The sequence below is a fragment of the Mercenaria mercenaria genome, chromosome 4 (assembly GCF_021730395.1).
Source record: "Mercenaria mercenaria strain notata chromosome 4, MADL_Memer_1, whole genome shotgun sequence".
Lineage (NCBI taxonomy): Eukaryota > Metazoa > Mollusca > Bivalvia > Venerida > Veneridae > Mercenaria > Mercenaria mercenaria.
Genome location: NC_069364.1, coordinates 7,516,617 through 7,539,901, shown reverse-complemented (window position 1 = coordinate 7,539,901; position 23,285 = coordinate 7,516,617). Strand labels below are relative to the sequence as shown.

General features: G+C 36.8%; 1 protein-coding gene across 4 annotated transcripts in view; it reads right to left on the bottom strand.

Annotated features, from left to right (window-relative positions):
• Positions 1 to 23,285, bottom strand: part of LOC123555101 (uncharacterized) — a 116,168-nt gene that overhangs the window by 54,309 nt on the left and 38,574 nt on the right. For all 4 annotated transcript variants that reach the window (XM_053540322.1, XM_053540320.1, XM_053540321.1 and 1 more), the window contains exons 11-20: positions 20,623 to 20,764; positions 18,640 to 18,749; positions 17,519 to 17,682; positions 17,166 to 17,333; positions 9,750 to 9,903; positions 7,440 to 7,672; positions 5,406 to 5,613; positions 4,429 to 4,626; positions 3,131 to 3,343; positions 1,203 to 1,241 (exon numbers count right to left, since the gene is read on the bottom strand). In XM_053540322.1, coding sequence (XP_053396297.1) covers positions 1,203 to 1,241; positions 3,131 to 3,343; positions 4,429 to 4,626; positions 5,406 to 5,613; positions 7,440 to 7,672; positions 9,750 to 9,903; positions 17,166 to 17,333; positions 17,519 to 17,682; positions 18,640 to 18,749; positions 20,623 to 20,764 — 1,629 coding nt within the window. The remainder of the gene's footprint in view (positions 1 to 1,202; positions 1,242 to 3,130; positions 3,344 to 4,428; positions 4,627 to 5,405; positions 5,614 to 7,439; positions 7,673 to 9,749; positions 9,904 to 17,165; positions 17,334 to 17,518; positions 17,683 to 18,639; positions 18,750 to 20,622; positions 20,765 to 23,285) is intronic.

Here is a 23,285-nt window from a genome sequence, read left to right as displayed (position 1 = left end):
ATCAAGTGAAATATTATTTACTGATCATTATAACCGCGCCCTTGAAAAAGATGGGATGTACTGTATTATTAAAGTCGATCAGTTCTTCCGTCGATAGACACATTTATCTCCGTTTAGTAACTAGAGAATGCTTTGGTCTGTAGTCAAACTTCATGTGGAGATAACTTGTTGTCGGTAGATGATCAATAATTAGCTAAAACTCAGGATACAGTGACATTGAAAGCGTATTTGCTGCATGATTGCAACAGTAGCCAAACTTTATGGTATGGTCGATGACAATCATTAGATGATTCATATTGCTGAAATTGGTTTCCGGTTAACATCTAGAGAATACTTTGGTCTTCAAACTTCATATCATTAGTGTATGTGATCAATAAATGACTTCTGTTATTCTTGGGATAAATTGTCAAATGTCAAGGTCACGGTCACATTGAAACTGAATTTCCCAAAAGAAAATATCCAATTAAGATAATTGGGTGTGGTCACTAGATGTCCCTATAACGCTTTGGCTAAATAGGTTAAGGGTGAAGGTAAAAATTACCTTGGAAGTAAAAATGGTTTTCGATCAGAGACTTCATGTAACTAGAAATGTCTATTTTTGTATCATATCATAAATGTCTGTGATCAGTTGTTGATACATTTTTGTTCTGGTATCAGAAGGTAAGATGCTAAGGTTCAGATGACTTTAAGACAGAAAACTGGTCTCAATAACTGGATAACATTTAGGCCAACGGTGATAAGACTTCATAAATTGATAGGGTTGATCAGTGGATGTGGCTTCCTAACTGATGGTTTGTAACCTCGGACAAGCCTCTATGGTCACGACCAAATGGCTTTGCTTTACAAAGGAGGCAACCAGTTGAGGCTGATTGAGAAACACATCTGTGTTGGGCGTTCAAAACAATTTTGTTCACTTCAACGTTTCATAACATTTGATTATTATTAATGCACGCCGTGAAATTTGCCTGACGTGAATTACAACACAAGCTCCACATGTATAAGTGACACACTTCTTGCATCAAAAAAGAAAACGCCATTATTAGGCTTTATCGATGACAGTAAATACACATGAAATACTTTTTATTTTACAAACTTTATCAACATAATTATATAGCTTTATTTTTGTCACATTAACATTTGAAAATCACTTAACTGTAATTCAATAAATAACTTGTCTCTATAACGATACTAAATACTCTTACCTTGATACGTTGACTGCTCTGCATTTTTCGATGCAGAATCTACAAAAACAAGATATCCAGAATGTCACAATATATGCCTGTCATGTAAATGTTACAGTAAAACATATTATGTACTCTAACAACCAGGTTAAACAGTTTCAAATTAAGCTATTTATAGTAGCAACAAAGGGAAGTAAGTCCACAAGAAATCTATATCTTGTTTTTCTTAGTCCATAAAGAAACCTTACCAGTAGAGATACCTTAAAATACACCTAACATTATTTGAAAGTAGCGTTTATGTTGTACCAAAGAAAAGTAGTCTTGTTTTTTTTTCCTACGGTCAGTTATGAATAAGGTACAATATAAGTTATTTATAGTAACAACAAAGGGAAGTTAATCTTAAAAAAGAAAGAATTATAAGTCCACACAAAAACCCTTACCGGGTAGTGATAGGTCAAAATATACCTTAAAATTGGATATTACATGCATGCTGTACTACAGAAAAATGGTCTCGATTTTTCCCTATGGCAAGTACATGTAATAAAAAGTTACAATATAAGCCATTTATTGTAACAACAAAGGGAATTAATTCCAAACTTGGGACCTGGTTCTTGCGCACGACACTCCGTCTCATGGTGGTGAACAGTTGTGAAAAGTTACATCACAATCCATCCATGCATGAAGAGGAAATGCTCCGAACAAGGTTTTTCTTGTATCTGACTTTTGGTCTCTAAGTGTGACCTTGACCTTAGACCTAGAGAGAGGATCTTGCGAATGACACTCCGTCTTATAGTGGTGAACATTTATGCCAAATTGCATCAAAATCCCTCCATGCAAAAAGACATTTGACCTCTAAATGTGACCTTAACCTTAGTCCTAGGGACCTGGTTCTTACACATGACACTCCGTCTTATGATGGTAAACATTTGTGCCAAGTTAAATCACAATCCCTCCGTACATAAAGAAGAAATGCTCCGGACAAAATCATTCCTGTATCCGACTTTTGGCTTTTAAGTGTGACCTTGACCTTAGAGACATTGTTCTTGCGCTTGGCACTCCGTCTCAAAGTGGAAAATTTATGCGAAGTTACTTCATAATCCCTCCATGCGTGAAGAAGAAATGCTCCGGACAAAGTCATTCTTGAATTTGACCTTTGACCTCTAACTACTTGTGCAACATGTTGCTAACTTTGTAATGTATCCGTGGAACATCATTTACATTTTCAAAAAGGACTCTATAAATAGTTTGTGAGTAGGAAATTAAATAGCCATATTAAGAGGAATGCAGAAGACGATTTTTCAATATATAAAAGAAAGATGACGTAATATAATCCTAGATTAATTTGACACCATGGTGGAAAGAAGAAACTACTTTTTTTAAAAAAGACGTTATATGTTTATCTTATGAAACGGAACAATTAATTTGGTTTCAGTTTAGGAAGCTTTAATTCTAGATGATTAGAAGTGCTTATAAATATATTTTAAGAATGACATGCATTCACTGGCCTAAACAGTAATTTTCGTTGAGTTGAAATTTTAAGAAAACCAGTAAACAAGGCTAAATATGTATCATCCTATCATATACCAACCAGATTTTCGAATCAAATCGTTTTTTGGAAATCAATTTTCTTTGCCGTGCGAGAACTTCAATTAGTTCTTTATACAGATAGTGGTAATTTTTATAATAAGACTTTATCTAGGCAATAATGACAATTTTAAGCAACTTAAATAAAAGAAAATTACATGATCGTTATTGATAGATGTTTCCTAATTTAAAACCTATAGAAGGTAGTACAATAGGCTAGGCTGGACCTCCTTCTCGTATAAAAATGAAAAAGAAAAAAAAACAATACGTTTTACGTATAGTTTTGACGACTGTATGTATATACTTTGTCAGAACAAAACACTCATATAATGCTTATAACAAATTAGTAAAATATTAAAATTTACCTTTGGCGTATTTATTTGAAAGTATTAAATTAGTAATCGATTTGTTGTGCGTTCTATACAACGCCTTGAACCCTTCTTTAGATCCCCATATGCTTCCTTTCTCAAAGACGATATCAATCGTGTCTGAATCTGAATACCAATCTGCTGGAGGCCTTTTGGAATGACAATATTTGCTGTTTCCAGAAAACCGATCTATGATTGTCAATAAATGACCTAAAAAAAGTTTTGAAAAATATGATTTCATCTAATAGCTATTAACGGGAATACGTATTAGGCTTACTATCGAACGTATATCCCGAACGTTAAAATAAAGCAATCTTGATATAAGTAACAGTTGAATAAATGTGCTATGGGATGTGATTTTTTCCAGGTTTTTTAAATCCCGAGTACGTAATGACATTTCTTAATCAAGATAACAATAATCTGTCTGGAGATAGGTACCTTTTTGCACGGACCCATTATTATTTATTTAATTAATTATCTAAGGACTTTACAGAAAATTTCTGAATATAGACAAGGAAATATCATAAAAGCATGAGTCTTCGAAAAGACACAAACTACTGTTAACAAATAATTTTTAGTAAGTACTTTTGTAAGGTAACTGATTTAAGCTTGAATTCAAATAACAACAGTTCGTTCCTCCGGTAGGTATTAATATTGTACCGACACCAGGTTCAATTGTAAGTTTAATGCACAAATTTTCAAAGTTTACGGTATAAAATGATAACGTTATATCACTTCATTTAACTCTATGATATATTATTATGATTATGATTTCCATTAGCATCAGAATAATTTGTTTCAGTGATACTATTTAAGGTAGAATAAAACTTTTAACACTTTGACAAGATACCTTATCACTTCACACTTTACTATGCGTATAGAACTTTATTGAAAAGAAAGAAAGACCTAGTTGCTATTAGTTCTGCATCTTAGATATTGTTATTATTTGCAAAAACATCTTTATATGAACACAAGTATTGTACTATTCATTTGAACTGTCAAAACATGTTTCTGGCTTTTATGTTAATCTTATATAGGCGTGAACAGAATATAATGAAAGCCGGAAACATGTTTTGACAGGTCAAATAAATAGTAAAAATAAAATAACACAGGTTGGATAAGTACATATGTAAATATTTTGCTTAGTAGAACTTTGACTACACAGTCTAAAATACTATTTGATTTTACGCAAGCTTCTTTTTCCACAGTTATTCTTAAACCAGTCTGTAATTTAATACCAGTAACAATAAAGACATGTTAAGTATGCTTCTCAGTGAAATAATATACAAAGGTACCTGAGTCGCAATCCACATTAAAGTAAATAACCTTCAAATGTATTGAACACCTTTTGACATGTATACTCCACTTTTCATGAACATTTGCGGCGGGGAAATTAAGAACTGACCGAGACGTTATGTACATAGATGGTTGAAAGCAGTCGGTGTGAACAGTGTTGTTCGTTTGTCTTCTTGCAGCAAAACATGTTGGTATTGCTAAAAAATCAAATAGTTTAGGTAACCTCCATATGAGATAGAAAAGTTTCCAGAGTCCATTTAAAAGTGCTTGATAAGATACCATTCTAATATATTAAGTATATCCAGGAACACGAAAGGATGTAAATGTTGTTAATAAATATGACACTATATACAGTAACCAAATTGTATTTATGTCAGCTAGGCATCACCTGTCATAACCACTGGCTAGCTTGTGGCAATAACGTAACATTACAAAGACCGCCATATTGAATATCAGTATACTTGCAGTACACATGTTCCATACCTAGATTCAACCAATAACATTGTCATTGATATCTCTTTCCAATAGATATTGTAAATCGAACAATCTCATTTCATGTTTTCGTCCCGCCAAACTTCATATAAAACTGTTAAGAAATAAATCTGCGCTCTACAAATTGTTTTTGTCATGACTAATGATTATTAGACACACTGTAAACACTGAATAAATTAGTCAACAACTAAACAAATATACCGAACTAATCATGACAGTTTTACCCAATACAATTTATTTCAGACATGAATAATTACAAGTAGTTGCAGCCCGTGATCATTGCACAGAGCAATTAAATGGCTGGCATGTGGCTGCTTTGCTTGAAAAGGGGTTAATATGTCGCAAAGACTTACCATTCATTGTGGTAGATAATATTTGTTTGACTATATAAATCAATTTTTAAACAAGATCTTTGTTGCCATAAATAGTTTGCAGAATTTATATATTTACGCATTGCCAAAACAAATTATACATAATGATATACCTTTAGACATCACACTTGCTTTGAAACCATTTCCAACCCTTTCTATTTTTGAAGTAGGTATGCACAATGAAAATGTTAAAATCATGTAGGTAAGATCGGTTTCTATCCTTGATACTAAACCGTTGAATCGTTCATCTATATACAAGCTAGCATCCTTAATTGTTTTGGAAAATACGAGCTTGTCTTGGCACTGGTTCCAAACACGTGTCTGCATATATATATATAAAATTAGAATTACAGTTGAACTGTATTACATATTGCTGCCAATCAAGTAACTAGCACTGCTAAAAATATAATTTTGAAATTGATATTATAATAGTTATTTGTCCTTTTATAGTTGTGAACAACTAAACGAAAATATATGGGCTGCAAAAGACTCATAGATCAATGTATCAGTGTAGTATAAAAAGTTTTGAACTCAAAGTCCCGTAGAAATTATTAAAAAGATGCTCATCGCACCACTTACACATACACATGCGCACACGCACATACACATACACTTGAACGCACACGCGCATAGACACACATATGTAATGAGATTATTAGCTTCTGGCAAACATGTGTATACTTAGAGAAATTCAATTAAGTTGACCTAGTTAAATAATTTCTGCACTTTTGATAAACCGGGAGTTAGGCCGTGATGTCATTCATCCAGCAAAAGAAGAATAAATTCTGGAGCCATCATACAGAAACAAAACTCTTACATGGACTTAAAGCGAATATTATTTTTAATCAGATGTATAAATAATGTCATGTGATAAATTCAAAATAATGTCATAAAATGAGCATGAAAGCGGATGGTACATCATATTCAAATACTTCTTTTAATATTCTTATGAACATCTATCTCTACCTTTTCTATCTGACTATCTGAAAGACATCCAACAAAAAGAATTAAGCAAACAACCATATATTTTTTACTTGTTGAATTTTCTTTGGATAATTATCCTGATGTTTTTAAAATAAGAGCATAACCGACGTTTGTATATTAGAATGAATTGATCCAAACATGTATAGCTATCTTGAATGACAGTTATGTATAGCTGAAATATTGTACCGATCAAAACAATAACAATATATAGGCCCAACTTACGAGCAGTGCTTCCGTGAAGCGCTTCCTCGTATATAATGTCACCGCGACCGATAAGTTTAGCTTGCAATGAACTTCCGTCTGGCCTTTTTTAACATTTAGAATCATGAAACTACTTTTGAAAAAGTGTGCATGACCCAAATACTGCAATTTGAACGGAAGTGGTAACTGATATATTACATCTGGGTAAATGTTTGGTCAAATCAGCCAATGAGCAACAAAATTACAGACCGGACACGAACTCGGGATATACATTCAATAATTCAATATCATTCAAAACGTAAGACGGGCAGATTATGGTCCGTGCATGTTACACTTTTTCTAAATGCCCCCTTTTATTGTGTACACTTTGCGTACATTGATAGTTTAAAAGTATGCGCAGAACATGAACAATAAAGGTAGATACTGAAACGTAAAAGTGGTAGAATAATGGTTCCTGCACATGACACATTATCATGCCATGCTGATCATTGGCGCCAATTTATTTTTTGAAAATCCATCCATGAATCACAAGTTAAAGGAAACCCGGATGGACATTCAATAAAGTGAGATAATAAAGCAATAACGCAGATTGATTTAAACCTCTTCAACGCGACACATCTTCATGTCATAGCGATCATTGGTGAAAAGGTTTTTCTTTCAAAATCCATCTATATATGACAGAGCTACAGGTCGGACACGAAATAGGAATGGACTTTCAATGAAGGGAAATAATTTTTTAAAAAAATAGACAAAATGATAGATTTGTGATTTGTGTACGCAACATATCTTTATATCATGTTGATCATTTATGCCAAGCCTTATTGGAATCTATCCATGTATGACAAAGTTACAGATCGGACACAAAATTGGGATGAACGAATGAACAAATGGACGGACGCTGAAATTATTTTATAGGAGTCATTAAAAACGCATTTAATTAATCGAAAAGTAAAGATACTCACTTCATATCTTCTCAACGACATTTCTGTGAAAACAAGTTGGATATATCTGCCTTCAGGAAAATCAATGATCCATGTATAAGAAAAGCCTCCTAGGTAATGTGCTGGGTAGGCGATGTTACTAATTTCACAAGCTTCATTCAAAATTTGTAATACATTGTTAAGCATGATGGACTCATCTTTCGACTGTTCCAAATTCCATTTAGTTGATACCAATTCAGGAAGAGCAATCTCATCTGTTAAAAATTCAAATTTCTCTTTAATAGGCTAAGAGATGGTTTAGAAAGTTTATATACGTTCATGTTATATGTTTCTGTTTCCCAAACATGTAGCTAAATGAATATATTTTGTCGCGTTACAGTTACCTACGGAAGTATAGACAAAAGTTGAATGTTTTTAGCAGGCAGTCACAAAACCAATGGTGTTTGCTATGTGTTATATATATCATTTTTTCTTGTTAGACCTGTTGCAATAATCTACTCTCAGGTTTAACAACAATGTGTTTGGATGTTCTAAGATTGAAATTAAAGACAATCTTATGTTTAGAGCATTTGGTGATTTTAAACAAAACAAAACAATTGAACTACAATGGGAATCTGATACTTTGTAAACATTTTTATAATAAATTGTAATCGTTTTTGTCAGGGTATAACATAAATCCGAATAAAAGCATGTTTCTTTTTCATTTTAGCAGAAATGAAACGAGTTTAGTTTTCAACATTATTTTTTTTTTGTGTGTGTTTTGTAAAATAATTTGTTTAAACAATGATAACTTAATTTTATACTTTATAATCCAAAACTTTTAGAAATATACTCTGAAAGTTTTATTCTATTTTGTTACCCTGACAAAGGAAATAAAATAAATAATATGCTAGATCAATGAAAACGATAACTCCTTGCATAACGCTAGCATACAAAAATAGAAACTTTACTGATAGTGTGACCATGCTTAACAAGGCCAGAAGTCAGTAGAACCAAATGTAAGAGGCATTCGTCGTGCAGTTCAGCCCGTTGTACGTTAAAACATGAGTTCATTGAATATAATACTATTATAAGATAGTTGTGAATATTTCTGATAAGACCATAATGTTATAAATTGTAAATAAAACATACTCTTGAACTATGAAATCTTGAAGAAACACCTTCGTAAATAGCCTGTTTGTACTACCATTTAGCAAACGTTTTAACAAGTGTAATTTAATATGATTACCATCAGTTCTGTTGCATTACAAAATGTTTGTTACATATATGTTGTGTAACATTGTACAAAACTCAGGTAGACACTGGTCTATCCAATATCTATGAAACGGCGATGATAAGGTTGCCAGATATTCGTGTAACCAATTAAAAAGAAAATCAGAAATTAAAATAAATATTAAAAAATCCCTGATCAGTTTAATGCTTGGCAATTGAACTATATTACCTTAGATTACACGGTCTCCTCTGTGGCAACCTGCCATTGCCTAATATTATGATTGCTACGATTCTCTTTGGAAAATTTTTAATTTGATGCTTTGCTCTGCCTTATGAAACCAGAATAAATAATGTAAGCACGCGCAAAACGAATTTTGTATGATCAATCCATAACTAGGTGATGCTCATATATTTCTTGAATTTAACATAACATTATATCAAAATAATTTTTTGAGAGACTTCGTTATTCATAAAACATTTGAAAACTTAAGGGTAACATGGTGTAATGGCCATATTTCATATCTTGTAACTGGATGGTAATATTTAAATGAAATTTGGTCACTTTAAAGACATTCAAAATTAAAAACTTTTCACCGAGAGATTTTTCAAATGTTATCATTTTTTGGGGAGATAATCGGTATTGAAGTTAACATTGATGCCTATGGGAAATATATAATTTCTTTGATTATGAAAATCTGAACTTGAGTTTCGAGAAAATTTTGCGGTAGAAAGCTGCATTATATGATTCTGATACAAATATCAAAAAGAAATCTAAAATTCCCCGGAGAAAGGAGAAAATCTTTTATTTTTCTATTTTTCAGGGGAGATAACTCATGAAAAACCAAATTTATCAGAAGAGGTAATCTAAATGAATTTTCGAGAACTTCTGTCACTATATAACTTGTCAATATGCACCTTATTTCTATCGTTTGACATTTTAAAGCTTACATTATCAAGTTGTTTGTACGCTTTTGGTGAAATTGTTATGTTATCCTTAACTGTAAAGTTGGAAATATCCACAAAGACAGATCACTTCGATTAAAATTAAATCATCATTCTGTTCCAGAAATAATCAAACAAAACATCTCTGGCTATTCAAGAATGTCAATAAATCCATACCGCGTTGCTTACATCCGTGAAGTTCAAATCGAAGGCATTTGTAATTTTCTGCTATTGCCTCTGTAATATATATTTTGATATATCGTGCTCGAATTGGATTGTGATGAAATGTCTGTGGAATATCTATTGGCAAAAACATGTCCAAGCTGTAAGTCTGAAAAGGAAAGGACAATAAAACGACATTCCTATTTAATCTATAATTCATAAGTGTTTCCTCAGAAGTGAATTTCTTGTAATATAAATGCTGGACTGTGTGAATATTTTTTTCATTTTTGTTCATTCTTTAAAATCTATGCACGGTATACGCTATTTTTCATAAGAAACAGAAACTGTAATAAAATTTCCTTTAGAAGCATAATAATCATATTTGCGGTTATCTCTGAAGGGCTTCTAAATACTAAGCAAAGCGCAATTTTGCATTTTTACCAAAAGTGCATTGTTAGGAAATAAAAATCAAAAGCATTTGCTGAATAAACACTTTATTTTAATACACCAGTAGGACTTTGGCAGTTAGCAGTTGCAGCAGTTACAGCAGTTAACTGCTACAACTGCTAGCAAGTACAGCAGTTAACTGCTAGAACTGCCAGCAGTTACAGCAGTTAACTGCTAAAACTGCCAGCAGTTACAGCAGTTAAACATTGCGAATGTATGAAATGTCAATAATTACAAAGCTGAAAAATATCAAAGCTTTTAATAAGAAAGTAACATCCATATAATGTATACAGTTTAAAGTAGCATAAACCTACGGATCACCGGAAGTTTGCACTGGAGTAGTACTTGCAGTTTTGCTGCTTTTAGATTTTAATAGCAGTAACAACATTCTTTTTCTATTACTGTTGCAACAACAAACATTAAATTAACAGAATCCATGTTACTACTGTATTCCCAATTTTGAGGGCGAACCAAATGTAGCTACGTTTATTTTGGAAATAATATCTAGCATAAGCATATTTTAACATAAAAATTATATAAACAATACGCAGAGTATAGGGCCTACACCTGCGAAAGAATTTCACGAGTCTTGTCCGAGTGAATTATCCACGCAGCGTGTAACTGACTAGTATTGTTTGGATAATTAAAATATGGTTCTGCTGTTAATTATTTCGATCGATTGTAATATGTTTTTTCTTCTGTAAAAACGTAGATGGAAGAATGGGGAAGCACTAGTTCACGTTTCATTTAAGGCACCAAATATTGTAGGTGGACACGTCACCGTGCAACGTGTAATTGTGCTAAAACGCTGAAAAAACGTAGGAGTGCGTAGAATGAGTTCTATCTTGCGTATCTAGTAATCCATACACTGTGCGCAAATTAGCTTTTAAGTGTAACAAGCCTTTCATATATGAAATAGAAGACTAAGTGTATATATAGCAGCACTCTTTATTCGTACCTGTTAAATGTAATTTTCATATTAGAATCAAACTATCATGTATTGCTTCACCAACGAATATCAGTATGCCAGATACCTAATTACAAAATGTGCATATATTTAGTGCTCTGTTACTATACAGCATTAAAAAGCATTTTTTTCAGAAACATGTTGGTTCATGTTGAAAAAAAATGTTACAGTTTCAAATTGTTGCGACATCAACCATTTCTGTCAATTCAGCATACAACGCCAACATCATATCTTTGGTACTGAAGTAATATAATGATTGTGTCTAATACCTTTATACAGAATAAGACTTCTAGACATCAATATGTTTAAATTGTAGTTACAGTAATATAACTGTTATGATATTACATTGTTATAATACGTAACTTATATCTTGTCGGAACAATGTTGTCTTTTTTACCCTAGTATCGCGTGCGCGGAACTAATGTGTCAAGGTTCCAATTTCAGTGGTTGCAGTTCCAATGTCGTTTTGTCTTTTGCCCGGCATTATAAGATAGTCCCGACTGGAGATCACATGGAGTTAATTTTGGCTAGTGATTGATTAAAAACTTGAAACGGGGTTAATGTCAAGGTGTTTGCCTTTCGATCCTGGGGTTGTAGGTTCAAGCTCTTTTAGGGTCGCGACAAGACCTTACTTTTTTCCAGGAAGTGGACAGAAAAAATGTGAATCTTCATCACAGTTAGGGTGAAATAAATAGATAAAACGGGAGACCATGTGAAACGCAGTAGAAAATCATTACTTCTACAAAATCTAACGTAAATTATACTTTGGTGATGAAAAGCGCATCTGTCACCATTCTATTTACCTAGAATCATTTTATCATATATTATTATTTTGTGTGTATGGGGTAGGGGGAGGAGGTAATATATGAATCGACTAGGCTAATGCTATTTAGTGAGAGATACGCAAAGAGATAACGATATAGCTTTCTCCTTGGAAGGGAAAACATTGCGTCTTCAGTCAAAACTAGACAACGATTATCCCTGAAATATTAGAAATAAGAAAGTCAAAACAGGAGAGCGTCCGCCAAACACCAAAGTCCACCAGACCTTAACCAGAAAGGCCACTACCCGGGCGTGTCGGACGACCACTCTCTCTACAACGCCCACCTGGTGGCACCCCAGTTTCTTCTACTGTTGCGGGACTGGACCCCGACACCGAAACTCGCCATTTTACGTTCTGCCCAGATTTTGAAGCGCGCCCACGGAAAAACCAGACCTTAACCGAGGTGGCCGCCATGCCGGGTCCGCATGCACGGACCCCCTCTACAACGCCCACCCGGTGGCACCTCAGTTTCTTCTACGGGTACGGCCAGGCAATCAACTGCTGGGGGCGAAATGGCGTTTTCAAGCGTTCCTGGCCAAACACAAAAGTCCACCCTAGCTCGGAAATCAGACCTTTACCAGGATGGCCATCACCCGGGCGTGTCGGGCGTCCACTCTTTCTGCAACGCCCACCTGGTGGCACCCCAGTTTCTTCTACTGTTGCGGGATTGGACCCCGACACCGAAACTCGCCATTTTAAGTTCTGCCCAGACTTTTACGCGCGCCCACGGAGAAACTAAACCTTAACCGAGGTGGCCGCCATGCCGGGCCCGCATGCACGGACCCCCTCTACAACACCCACCCGGTGGCACCCCAGTTTCTTCTACGGGTACGGCCAGGCAATCAACTGCTGGGGGCGAAATGGCGTTTTCGAGCGTTCCCGGCCAAACATCACCCTTGCTCGGAAACCAGACCTTAACCAGGAGGGCCACCACCCGGGCGTGTCGGGCGACCACCCTCTCTGCAACGCCCACCCGGTGGCACCCCAGTTTCTACTACTGTTGCGGGACTGGACCCCGAAACTCGCCATTTTACGTTCTGTCCAGAATTTCACGCGCACCCACGGAGAAACCAGACCTTAACCGAGATGGCCGCCATGCCGGGTCCGCATGCACGGACCCCCTCTACAACGCCCACTCGGTGGCACCCCAGTTTCTTCTACTGTTGCGGGACTGGACCCCGACAACGAAACTCGCCATTCTACGTTCTGTCCAGAGTTTGACGCGCGCCCACGGAAAAACCAGACCTTAACCGAGGTGGCCGCCATGCCGGGTCCGCATGCACGGACCCCCTCTACAACGCCCACCCGGTTGCACCCCAGTTTCTTCTACTGGTACGGCCAGGCAATCAACTCCTGGAGGCGAAAAGGCGTTTTCGAGCGTTGCCGGACAAACACCAAAGGTCACCATTGCTCGGAAACCAGACCTAATCCAGGATGGCCACCACCCGGGCGTGTCGGGCGTCCACCCTCTCTACAACGCCCACCCGATGGCACCCCAGTTTCTTCTACTGTTGCGAGACTGGATCCCGACACCGAAACTCGCCATTTTACGTTCTGCCCAGACTTTGACACGCACCCACGGAGAAACCAGACCTTAACCGAGATGCCCGCCATGCCGGGTCCGGATGCACGGACCCCCTCTACAACGCTCATCCGGTGGCACCCCAGTTTATTCTACTGTTGCGAGACTGGACCACGGCACCGAAACTCGCCATTCTACGTTCTGCCCAGAATTTCACGCGCGCCCACGGAAAAACAAGTTCTTAACAGAGGTGGCCGCAGTGCCGGGTCCGCATGCACAGACAATCTCTACAACGCCCACCCGGTGGCACCCCAGTTTCTTCTACGGGTACGGCCAGGCAATCAACTACGGGGGCGAAATTGCGTTTTCGAGCGTTCCCGGCCAAACACCAAAGTCCATCCTTGCTCGGAAACCAGACCTTAACCAGGATGGCCACCATTTGGGCGTGTCGGGTGTTTACCATCTCTACAACGCTCACCCGGTGGCACCCCAGTTTCTTCTACTGTTGCGGGACTGGACCCGGACACTGAAACTCACCATTTTACGTTCTGCCCAAAATTTCAAGTGCTCCCACGGAAAAACCAGACCTGAACCGAGGTGGCCGCCATGCCGGGTCCGCATGCACGGACCCCCTCTACAACGCCCACCAGGTGGCACCCCAGTTTCTACGACCAGGCAATCATCTGGAGACGAAAAGGCGTTTTCGAGCTTTCCCGGCCAAACACCAAAGTCCACGCTTGCTCGGAAACCAGACCTTAACCAGGATGGCCACCACCCGGGCGTGTCGGGCGTCCACCCTCTCTACAACGCCCACCTGGTGACACCCCTGTTACTTCTACTGTTGCGAGACTGGACCCCGACACCGAAACTCGCCGTTTTACGTTCTGTCCAGACTTTTACGCGCGCCAACGGAGAAACAAGACCTTAACCGAGGTGGCCGCCATGCCGGGACCGCATGCACGGACCCCCTCTACAACGCCTACCCGTTGGCACCCAAGTTTCTTCTTCAGGTACGGCCAGGCAATCAACTGCTCGGGGCGAAATGGCATTTTCGAGCGTTCCCGGCCAAACAACAAAGTCCACCCTTGCTCGGAACCAGAACTTAACCAGTATAGCCACCACCCGGGCGTGTTGGGCGTCCACCCTCTCTACAACGCCCACCCAGTGGCACCCCAGTTTCTTCTACTGTTGCGGGACAGGAACTGGACACCGAAACTCGCCATTTTACGTTCTGCTCAGAATTTCACGCGTGCCCATGGAAAAAACAGACCTTAACCGAGATGGCCGCCATGCCGGGTCCGCATGCACGGACCCCCTCTACACCGCCCACCCGATGGCACCCCAGTTTCTTCTACGGGTACGGCCAGGCAATCAACTGCTGGGGGCGAAATGGCGTTTTCGACCGTTCCCGGCCAAACACCACCCTTGCTCGGAAACCAGACCTTAACCAGTAGGGCCACCACCCGGGCGTGTCGGGCGACCAGCCTCTCTACAACGCCCACCCGGTGGCACCCCAGTTTCTTCTACTGTTGCGGGACTGGACCCCGACAACGAAACTCGCCATTTTACGTTCTGTCCAGAATTTCACGCGCGCCCACGGAAAAACCAGACCTTAACCGAGGTGGCCGCCATGCCGGATCCGCATGCACGAACCCCCTCTACAACGTCCATCCGGTGGCACCACAGTTTCTTCTACGGGTACGCCCAGGCAATCAACTGCTGGGGGCGAAATGGCGTTTCCGAGCGTTCCCGGCCAAACACCAAAGTCCACCTTTGCTCGGAAACCAGACCTTAACCAGGATGGCCACCACCAGGGCGTGTCGGGCGTCCACCCTCTGTACAACGCCCACCCGGTGGCACCCCAGTTTCTTCTTCTGTTGCGGGACTGGACCCCGACACCGAAACTCGCCATTTTACGTTCTGCCCAGACGTTTACGCGCGCCCACTGAAAAACCAGACATTAACCGAGGTGGCCGCCATGCCTGGTCCACATGCACGGACCCCTCTATAACGCCCACCCGGTGGCACCCCAGTTTTTTCTACGGGTACGGACAGGCAATCAACTGCTGGGGGCGAAATGGCGTTTTCGAGCGTTCCCGGCCAAACACCAAAGTCCACCCTTGCTCGGAAACTAGACCTTAACCAGTATGGCCACCACCAGGGCGTATCGGGCGTCCACCCTCTCTACACCCTCCCAGTTTCTTCTACTGTTGCGGGACTGGACCCCGACACCGAAACTCGCCATTTTACGTTCTGCCCAGACTTTGAAGCACCCCCACTCATTTGGTTTTTTGTCATATATTATGTTTATTATTTTTACCTCTCCTTTGTTCAATTATAATGATAAATTACTACTTGAATATAAATGCATGTAAAATGCATATACGCCTTATATATAAATTTAGTGCCCGGGACATATGCGAAACTAATATCAAAATCTTGTCAGTTTCCACTTTACTATTTGGAATTTCCTACTTTCGTTTTAGTGAAAGATAATTATAAGGGAAGGCAATTCCGAGGAATTCTTTCTATTCTGATTAATTTCCCTTTTATGGACAATAACTTACAACCGGTAATACAGGTAGCTGTTAACTGCTGTAACTGCTGCAACTGCTAACTGCTCACTTCACACCGATGATTTAAACTTATCCGCATTTAATTGATTTTTATAAATCTCTCTCTCTCTCTCTCTCTCTCTCTCTCTCTCTCTCTCTCTATATATATATATATATATATATATATATATATATACATTTGCATTTACATTAATGATAACAAACAATCACCGTTTAGATCTAATTAAATCTGTTTTAATCCAGTCAATTCGATCAGCGGGCATTCGTCTAATTACAAACAAATTAATTATTTCAACAATTTCTTACGTTAAAATAGCGATGTAAAACACCAAACATCTTTAGATAACAATTTCAGACAATCAAACAGTTTGATACGTTGTTTTGATAACGTTTAAAAGACTTGTTTGTTAATGGATAAATACACAATGTATTCGCTTAACGTGTTAACACGATGTCGCACGTGTTATTCCCGCGGCGTTTTGCGGTAACATACAGAAAAATTTGAGTGGTCGTAATTGCGGTGATTAATTAAGTGTGAAAAAATCAAACAGTTCTGAAATTGGTGGTCGCATTAGTGGATTAGCGGTCTGGTCGCATTTTCGGACAAACGACCACTGGTTTTAAGAAGGAGATATTCCGTTCTTTGCAAAATCGGTCGTATTAGCGGTGCGGTCGTAATTTCGGCGTGGTCGTAAGTAGGAATTTTACTGTATATATATATATATATATAAACCCTTAATAACCTGGTTTGTTGGAACATTCTTTTGTTGATGATCTATGATCGTTCCAAGATCCCAACAAAAGAATGTTCCAAGATCCCAGGAATATATAACGGCACATTACGGAATGAATAGAATTACGTTGCAACATACCGAATTGCAATATATATATATCCTTAAAACCCTGGTATGTTGCAACGTAATTCTATTCAAAGAACTGCTCAGTTAGTTTGCCAATATCTTTAAAAAATATCCGAAGAAGCGACATGTTCTATATCAGACTGGAAACATATCGCGATCTTTGTACCACTCACTCACTTAACTTGATCTCGCATTGCACAATTCGTGAATACACAAATCAAACAGATTGTGCCTACCTTATTTGTATAGGTATTGTTCTGCCGATTCCTGTAGTGAACCAACAATTTACTGCTTCCAAAGTGCATATATGTCTTTTTATATTTACCATCAGAAATGTATTCGTTCAATAGTCCCCAGTTAAAGAAAGTGATACCTTCAATTGTTGTATCCTTTTCCAGATCAACCTACAATTAGCAAAACACCCCGGTTCATTTTTCTACCGACACTGCGTATGTAACGTATCATTAAAACCACATAAATACAAGGCTTAAATATTTGAGCTGTTTTCTATTGAACTGATTATCTTGAGACTATGATTATAGATCTTACAAGTGTGTTATCATCTACATGTATAAATGCGTTCATATACCGCGATGTATGGCTGCATATCAGATGGATCCGCGCACCATCCAGAAGAGAATGGTCTACCGGACGTGGGTAAAAATTGTGGAAGCCATGATGATGCAGAAATCTGGTGGTCGTGTATACGTTCATCACCCATTCCAAGGTCAATGTTGCACATGCTATCTGCATCTGAATCATTTCAATAAACATAAGTCGGACATGTAAGTTTATATATAAGTATGATATATTTCAAAATAATCTTGCTCTTGCAAAGGAATTTGTTTTGTATTGTGTTTGAAAGGATTCGGCTGGGGTGGTTTAAATAATCCCACTTTAGAAGCTTTTAGTATTGTTTAATCACCCCTAGTATATGATGTCTGCTATTTAATATTGTCTTTTACAGTTTCTGTGATATGCAGGCTCCAAAACCAGATACACAGTATAAATCACAATTTGTTTATTTCGACGATACGCCGCTTTTCATGGAAGTGAACTATGTGCATCATTGAAGGTTCCATATGCACCGCTGTATGAATACATCTGTGGATGTCTCTAAATTATATTCTAGTATCTATAACATATGCAAATATTAAGTTCTGCTCAACCTGGGGCTAAAGGGCGTGGACGGTAGCTAACATTTCCACTACCGTCCGTGGACAGGCCCAATCAAACCGAGCCTGCAACATTTTCGTTTATGTCGTGTTGGGCGACCTGTGATTTTCCAGTTTTATCTTATATTAACTTAACCTCTTCAGAGCAACATTTTTAGTTTTAATTTGAAAAACAAAGAATCAGATAAAAGCATTAAAAGAGACGAAGTTGCCAACATAACCAGTTAGAACTAACATATGTCCTCCTATGTAAAAGTGGCACAGATTATTTATTTGTCTTTGTCATATTTACTGGTGTTTAACAAAGTATCAAAGTATTCTAAGCGCATATATATATCACAGGAAAAAAGAACTTTAGTTACATATATACATAAAGTGTACATGGTATTTCTTTGTCATTGTGAATTATCAAACTAAGACTGCTTTCGTTTGCTTGGCTGCATTTTATACCCCAAAGGATACTTTAAGTATGGTTTTGTAAGCCTCAAATTTTTTCCATTGTATCCTACTTTATACAAAATTATATTTAACATACATGCAATTTGTTCCGACGTCAGAACATGGACGTTCTTTGCAGAACTATAAAACTTTGAACTTTCTATGCCTTCATGACTCACAAGTTTAACATAACGACCTTCCAAATCTCTGAAAAATAAAAGAGGCTAATAAGACAGAACGAAATTTAATAAATAACTAATAATAGTAGAACAGATGTCAGATAGAACGTATTCGAGCGGTTTAGTTAAACCAATAATGTAATATGGATTAAAACGCCGTATACTATTTGTGATATCATTTCAAATACCAATTAAAATTAAAAAAATTTTAAATGAACTACAAAACAAATGGAATCATAAATAAAAAAGGTCATTGAAAAAATATTATAATTATTATGTTGTACAATAAGGTAACAAATACTTGTTTAAGGACTGGACGATGTCGCCTAACATAAAATGTCTATATGCAAATCAGTCTCAGAAAACTTACTTTTGCAGGATTCGAAGTTAAACAAAGTTTACTTTATTCAAAATAGGTGTAAATTTGTGCTGGAAGGTTTATATAAAAGTGAATTCAGATGTGATCATTATAGCCAGTAGTATGCTAAATTCATACGGATAAATGGTATTCTTGACCCTGTGAAATATAGTAATGTATAAGTATGTTTTATTTTCTCAAATTAGCCGCTTAAAAATTTACTTCACGCCTACGAAACAAATAAACAATACAATGCAGTGTGTGTAGTAGCAATTTATAAATAAATAAATTGTTACAGGAAGAAAAATATCATTTCAAGTTCTAAATAAGTTTTAATATACGTGATGTTTCCTATCCAGACCTAATACTATCTCAGACACATACTATCCCGGAAATCTTACAGCGGTCTTCTTCAATCATACTAATTTTGTCATTTTGACAATAAACCTAATGAAAATGTTACTAAGCGCTCATAAAAGCAAATACGTATACATGATAATACGTGCGCACGTAATAACTTATATGTGATCACGTAATGACTAATACCTGCGTGGCGATTGCAAGCCAATCATAAGCACGAATAATTTGGGTGGTAAAACATTACTTCTGAAGCTCTTTACTATATATATATATATATATATATATATATATATATATATATATATATATATATATATAAATAAATATGCATGTCAGTAAGTACGTGTTTGCACGTGTAATGACTAATACCTTAGTGGTGATTACAAGCTAACTATCAACATAAATAATCCGGATGGTGAAACATTATACTTCTGAGCTACTTTGCAGAAATTTATTAATGCATGCATATGTTTTTTATTATTATGTGCAGACGTATTACTCATTACGTCCATATATAAACTGGTATATTTATCCGCGATATTTCGATGAGAGTTTGTAACTCTTGCCAGTGGCTTCTTTTTAATGTTTCAGTTAATCTATGTTTTTACTTTCAAAATTTGAATGCAGTCTAATGAAAGATTACATATAAATTACATATTATATATATAATCAGTGTTATAACTATACAAGTAACTAATCTCAGCAAGGTCACATTGAGCGATACTGTAACCAGTTGTCATTGAGTTGTTTCTACATGTTGTTACCGTTGGAACACACCTTACCCAATGTGAACATTGACACTCGACCAGATTTTGACTTCACACCCCGTGATTTGTGAAAGTGTTAATTTTTATAACATAGCAAAAGGATATTGATGGTTATGTCGGTGGAGACAAATACAAATTGCTGAATTTAAATGGGTTCTAACGTTATCTATTGATTATGCTAATTCACTTTTCATCATACTCGTATATCTATTATTACTGTAGGGACATGAATTTATATAAGCCTTCTGCAAAGCTTGTTTTCAAATCCTTTGTAACAGTTGTCTTTTATATAGATTGCGTGTAATAAGATTACATACCAAATAAGTACTGTTAAAACCAATAGAGGTTAAATTATTGTCAGGCAAAGTAACTTAGAAGACCATCCTAACTAAAGATACATGGAAAGTTTAACTCACCTTTGGAAGTTGATATTCAAGGAGCCATCGTTATGTGATACTGTATATTGACATGATATCCCTCCAAACTCATCTATTCTCCACCTGTCTTCACTGATGAAACATTTTGAAAAAGGTCCTACCTTTTCTCTAAACTCGAAAACTGTAGTTTAAGAGAAGACAAAAATAAATTGCGAGGAAGAAATGTAACAGTAATTCACACGCTTGGATAACATGCTTAACGTTCTTTTAAAAACGTTTTTTTACACTTTATTTTTTCATTCTTACTTTTTTTTTTTAAAAAAAATGTTGAAACAGCTTGTATCTTAAATCACAAATTGCCATTTTGCACGTTTGATTAATTGGAAAAAGACGGCGTTATGTCATTCATCAGGAACCCCTAAGATAAGCCTGGTTACCGTTATACGAGTAGTACAAATTTTGCCAGATATCTATTTCATCCCGTGTATTAGGTGTTAAACTTCATTGCTACCGTTTTGCCTGATGTTAATTATGACAATGGATAGGTTTTGACGAAAATAATTCAAATAATGTCATAAAAATAATCAACAATATAATATTAATATTTAGCGAATTGTAAAAATTTAAACACAAGGAGTTATACATTTTATTTGGCCATATTAAATGATATGCAAATCTACAGCTGTGAAAAGTGTCATTGAAATCTTCATATGACTATTTCTATACGCGAACATTTCATCAAAAGTGCGTTCTCCAGATGAAGCTTAAAGTAAATTGATCTTGGGGCCTTTATTATCAAATCTAACAAAACGTCCTTTACTGGCTTTCTTTCCTTCGATACAACCATGCTTTGAAAAGAATGATTTCCAAACGTTTTACATTGTAGAACGATATCTATTTCAAACGTGCAGAACTAAAGTTTAAGTAACTCAAAACACTTATTATAGTGAAGAGTCACACACATACAGCAAAACATATCCTTGAGCACGTGTATTTCTTGTTCCACTTAAGTACATTAAAACATAATGCAAATATAATTAATGAAATCTGTATTATGAGACATTCCTAAGTGCAAAATTCACCGGTCCTTGGACAAAATTATACTGGTCGCAAGTATTTTCAACTGTAGATGATTATTGAATTTCATGACTGCATAGTTAAGTACATTAGGCTATGTATGTGTTTGATATTCCAAGTGCTTGTTATATACGCGTATCGGCACCACGTCAGTGTCTGATAAACGGCAGCTTTTCCGGTGAGCTACACCCTAATAGAAAGGGTCATACCTAGGATAAGCTACAATTCAGTTTGATGTCGCCTTTGCGAAGTTGTTGGCAAACGCTACCGGCGGACACACGCGGTACTGAATATACCACCGTAAGGGACGAGCCATGTTTCGAATGTTCATGATCAAATAAAAAACAGACGTTTTTATTAATATTGCTCTATTCATGAATAATCTTAATTTGAGTCCCACTTGAAAGAAAATGAACCTGGCATCCGATCACTAATGTTTCAACATCTACATAAACGTTCATGTTTGACAATGTTGGAAAATTAAATCGATGAACACCGCTATTTCCCTCACTCAGCGATCAATGAAACATGCATATTAACATTAAAAGAAAAAAGCGTCAATTATCAGTGTTTTGGAAAATATTAAACACTGAATGATCCGGCAAACATTTTATCTTGCTCGCTTTTGAAATCATACCTCGTACCTCATTCCCTACGATGTATACAAAACAATTTGTAATTTCTAACTGTAAATTCTTACAGTTTTTCCTTAATGAAATTCAATACAAATCATATAATTCACTGTTGCATATTCTCGTAAGATTTTATATAAATTAATAGGAACAAGCACTTAATGACTTGCTTTAAACAAGAGGGTCGCTGACCCTAAAGCGCTCCCCTGTGTAGAAGGCTTCAAGTGTATTTGTGTAACTTAATGGTATAAGTACACAGTTTCTTCTGTGTTAGCCTATTTATATATATGTCACATACATTTCTGAACCTAGGTCAATAAGTTGAAAAATTACGGAAGACTGTACAACTCCAGTAACACACGCCAAATATCAAGACTCTAGCTATATTTGATTTTCAATTTTTCTAAAATATACATGTAAACCTATATTAAGTACATGTCACACAGAGGGCCGTGGCCATTTATGACGTTAAGGCAATAACTTGGACACGTATGGTAGAGAGTCAAACCCTCATATCAGTTGCTGGATTTACAATGAGCCTTTTGCAATTCTTTCTCCAGTTGCTTTGAATTGAGTGACCTTTAAATGAGATAATATTTTCTGGTTGCATTTACTTTTATTTACACCACAAAGGTTATGACTCAAGCATACTTAGTGTCAGACTAGTTTATTAACAAGAGTCCCGTTAATCTACCGGGGCCACAATACGTGTACCTTGAAAGTGTTTAATCTTTCTCAGGTAAAACAGATGACACAGCTTTATCAATGTTAATTGCCCCTCCTGTACTTTTCACAAACTCTGTTTTCATATTAGCGCATGATGCATATGTTACTTTAACATCAGCCTGTCTTGTAAGTTAGCGTATTGAAAATTTATACTATCAATATATTTTCTCTCTTTTAAAGGGAATTCCTATAGTTTTTATGCGCATCTTTTTGCGCAGCCGACACTTTCTATGGAAAATTGAAGTGAAGTCAACATTTGTTGAAACA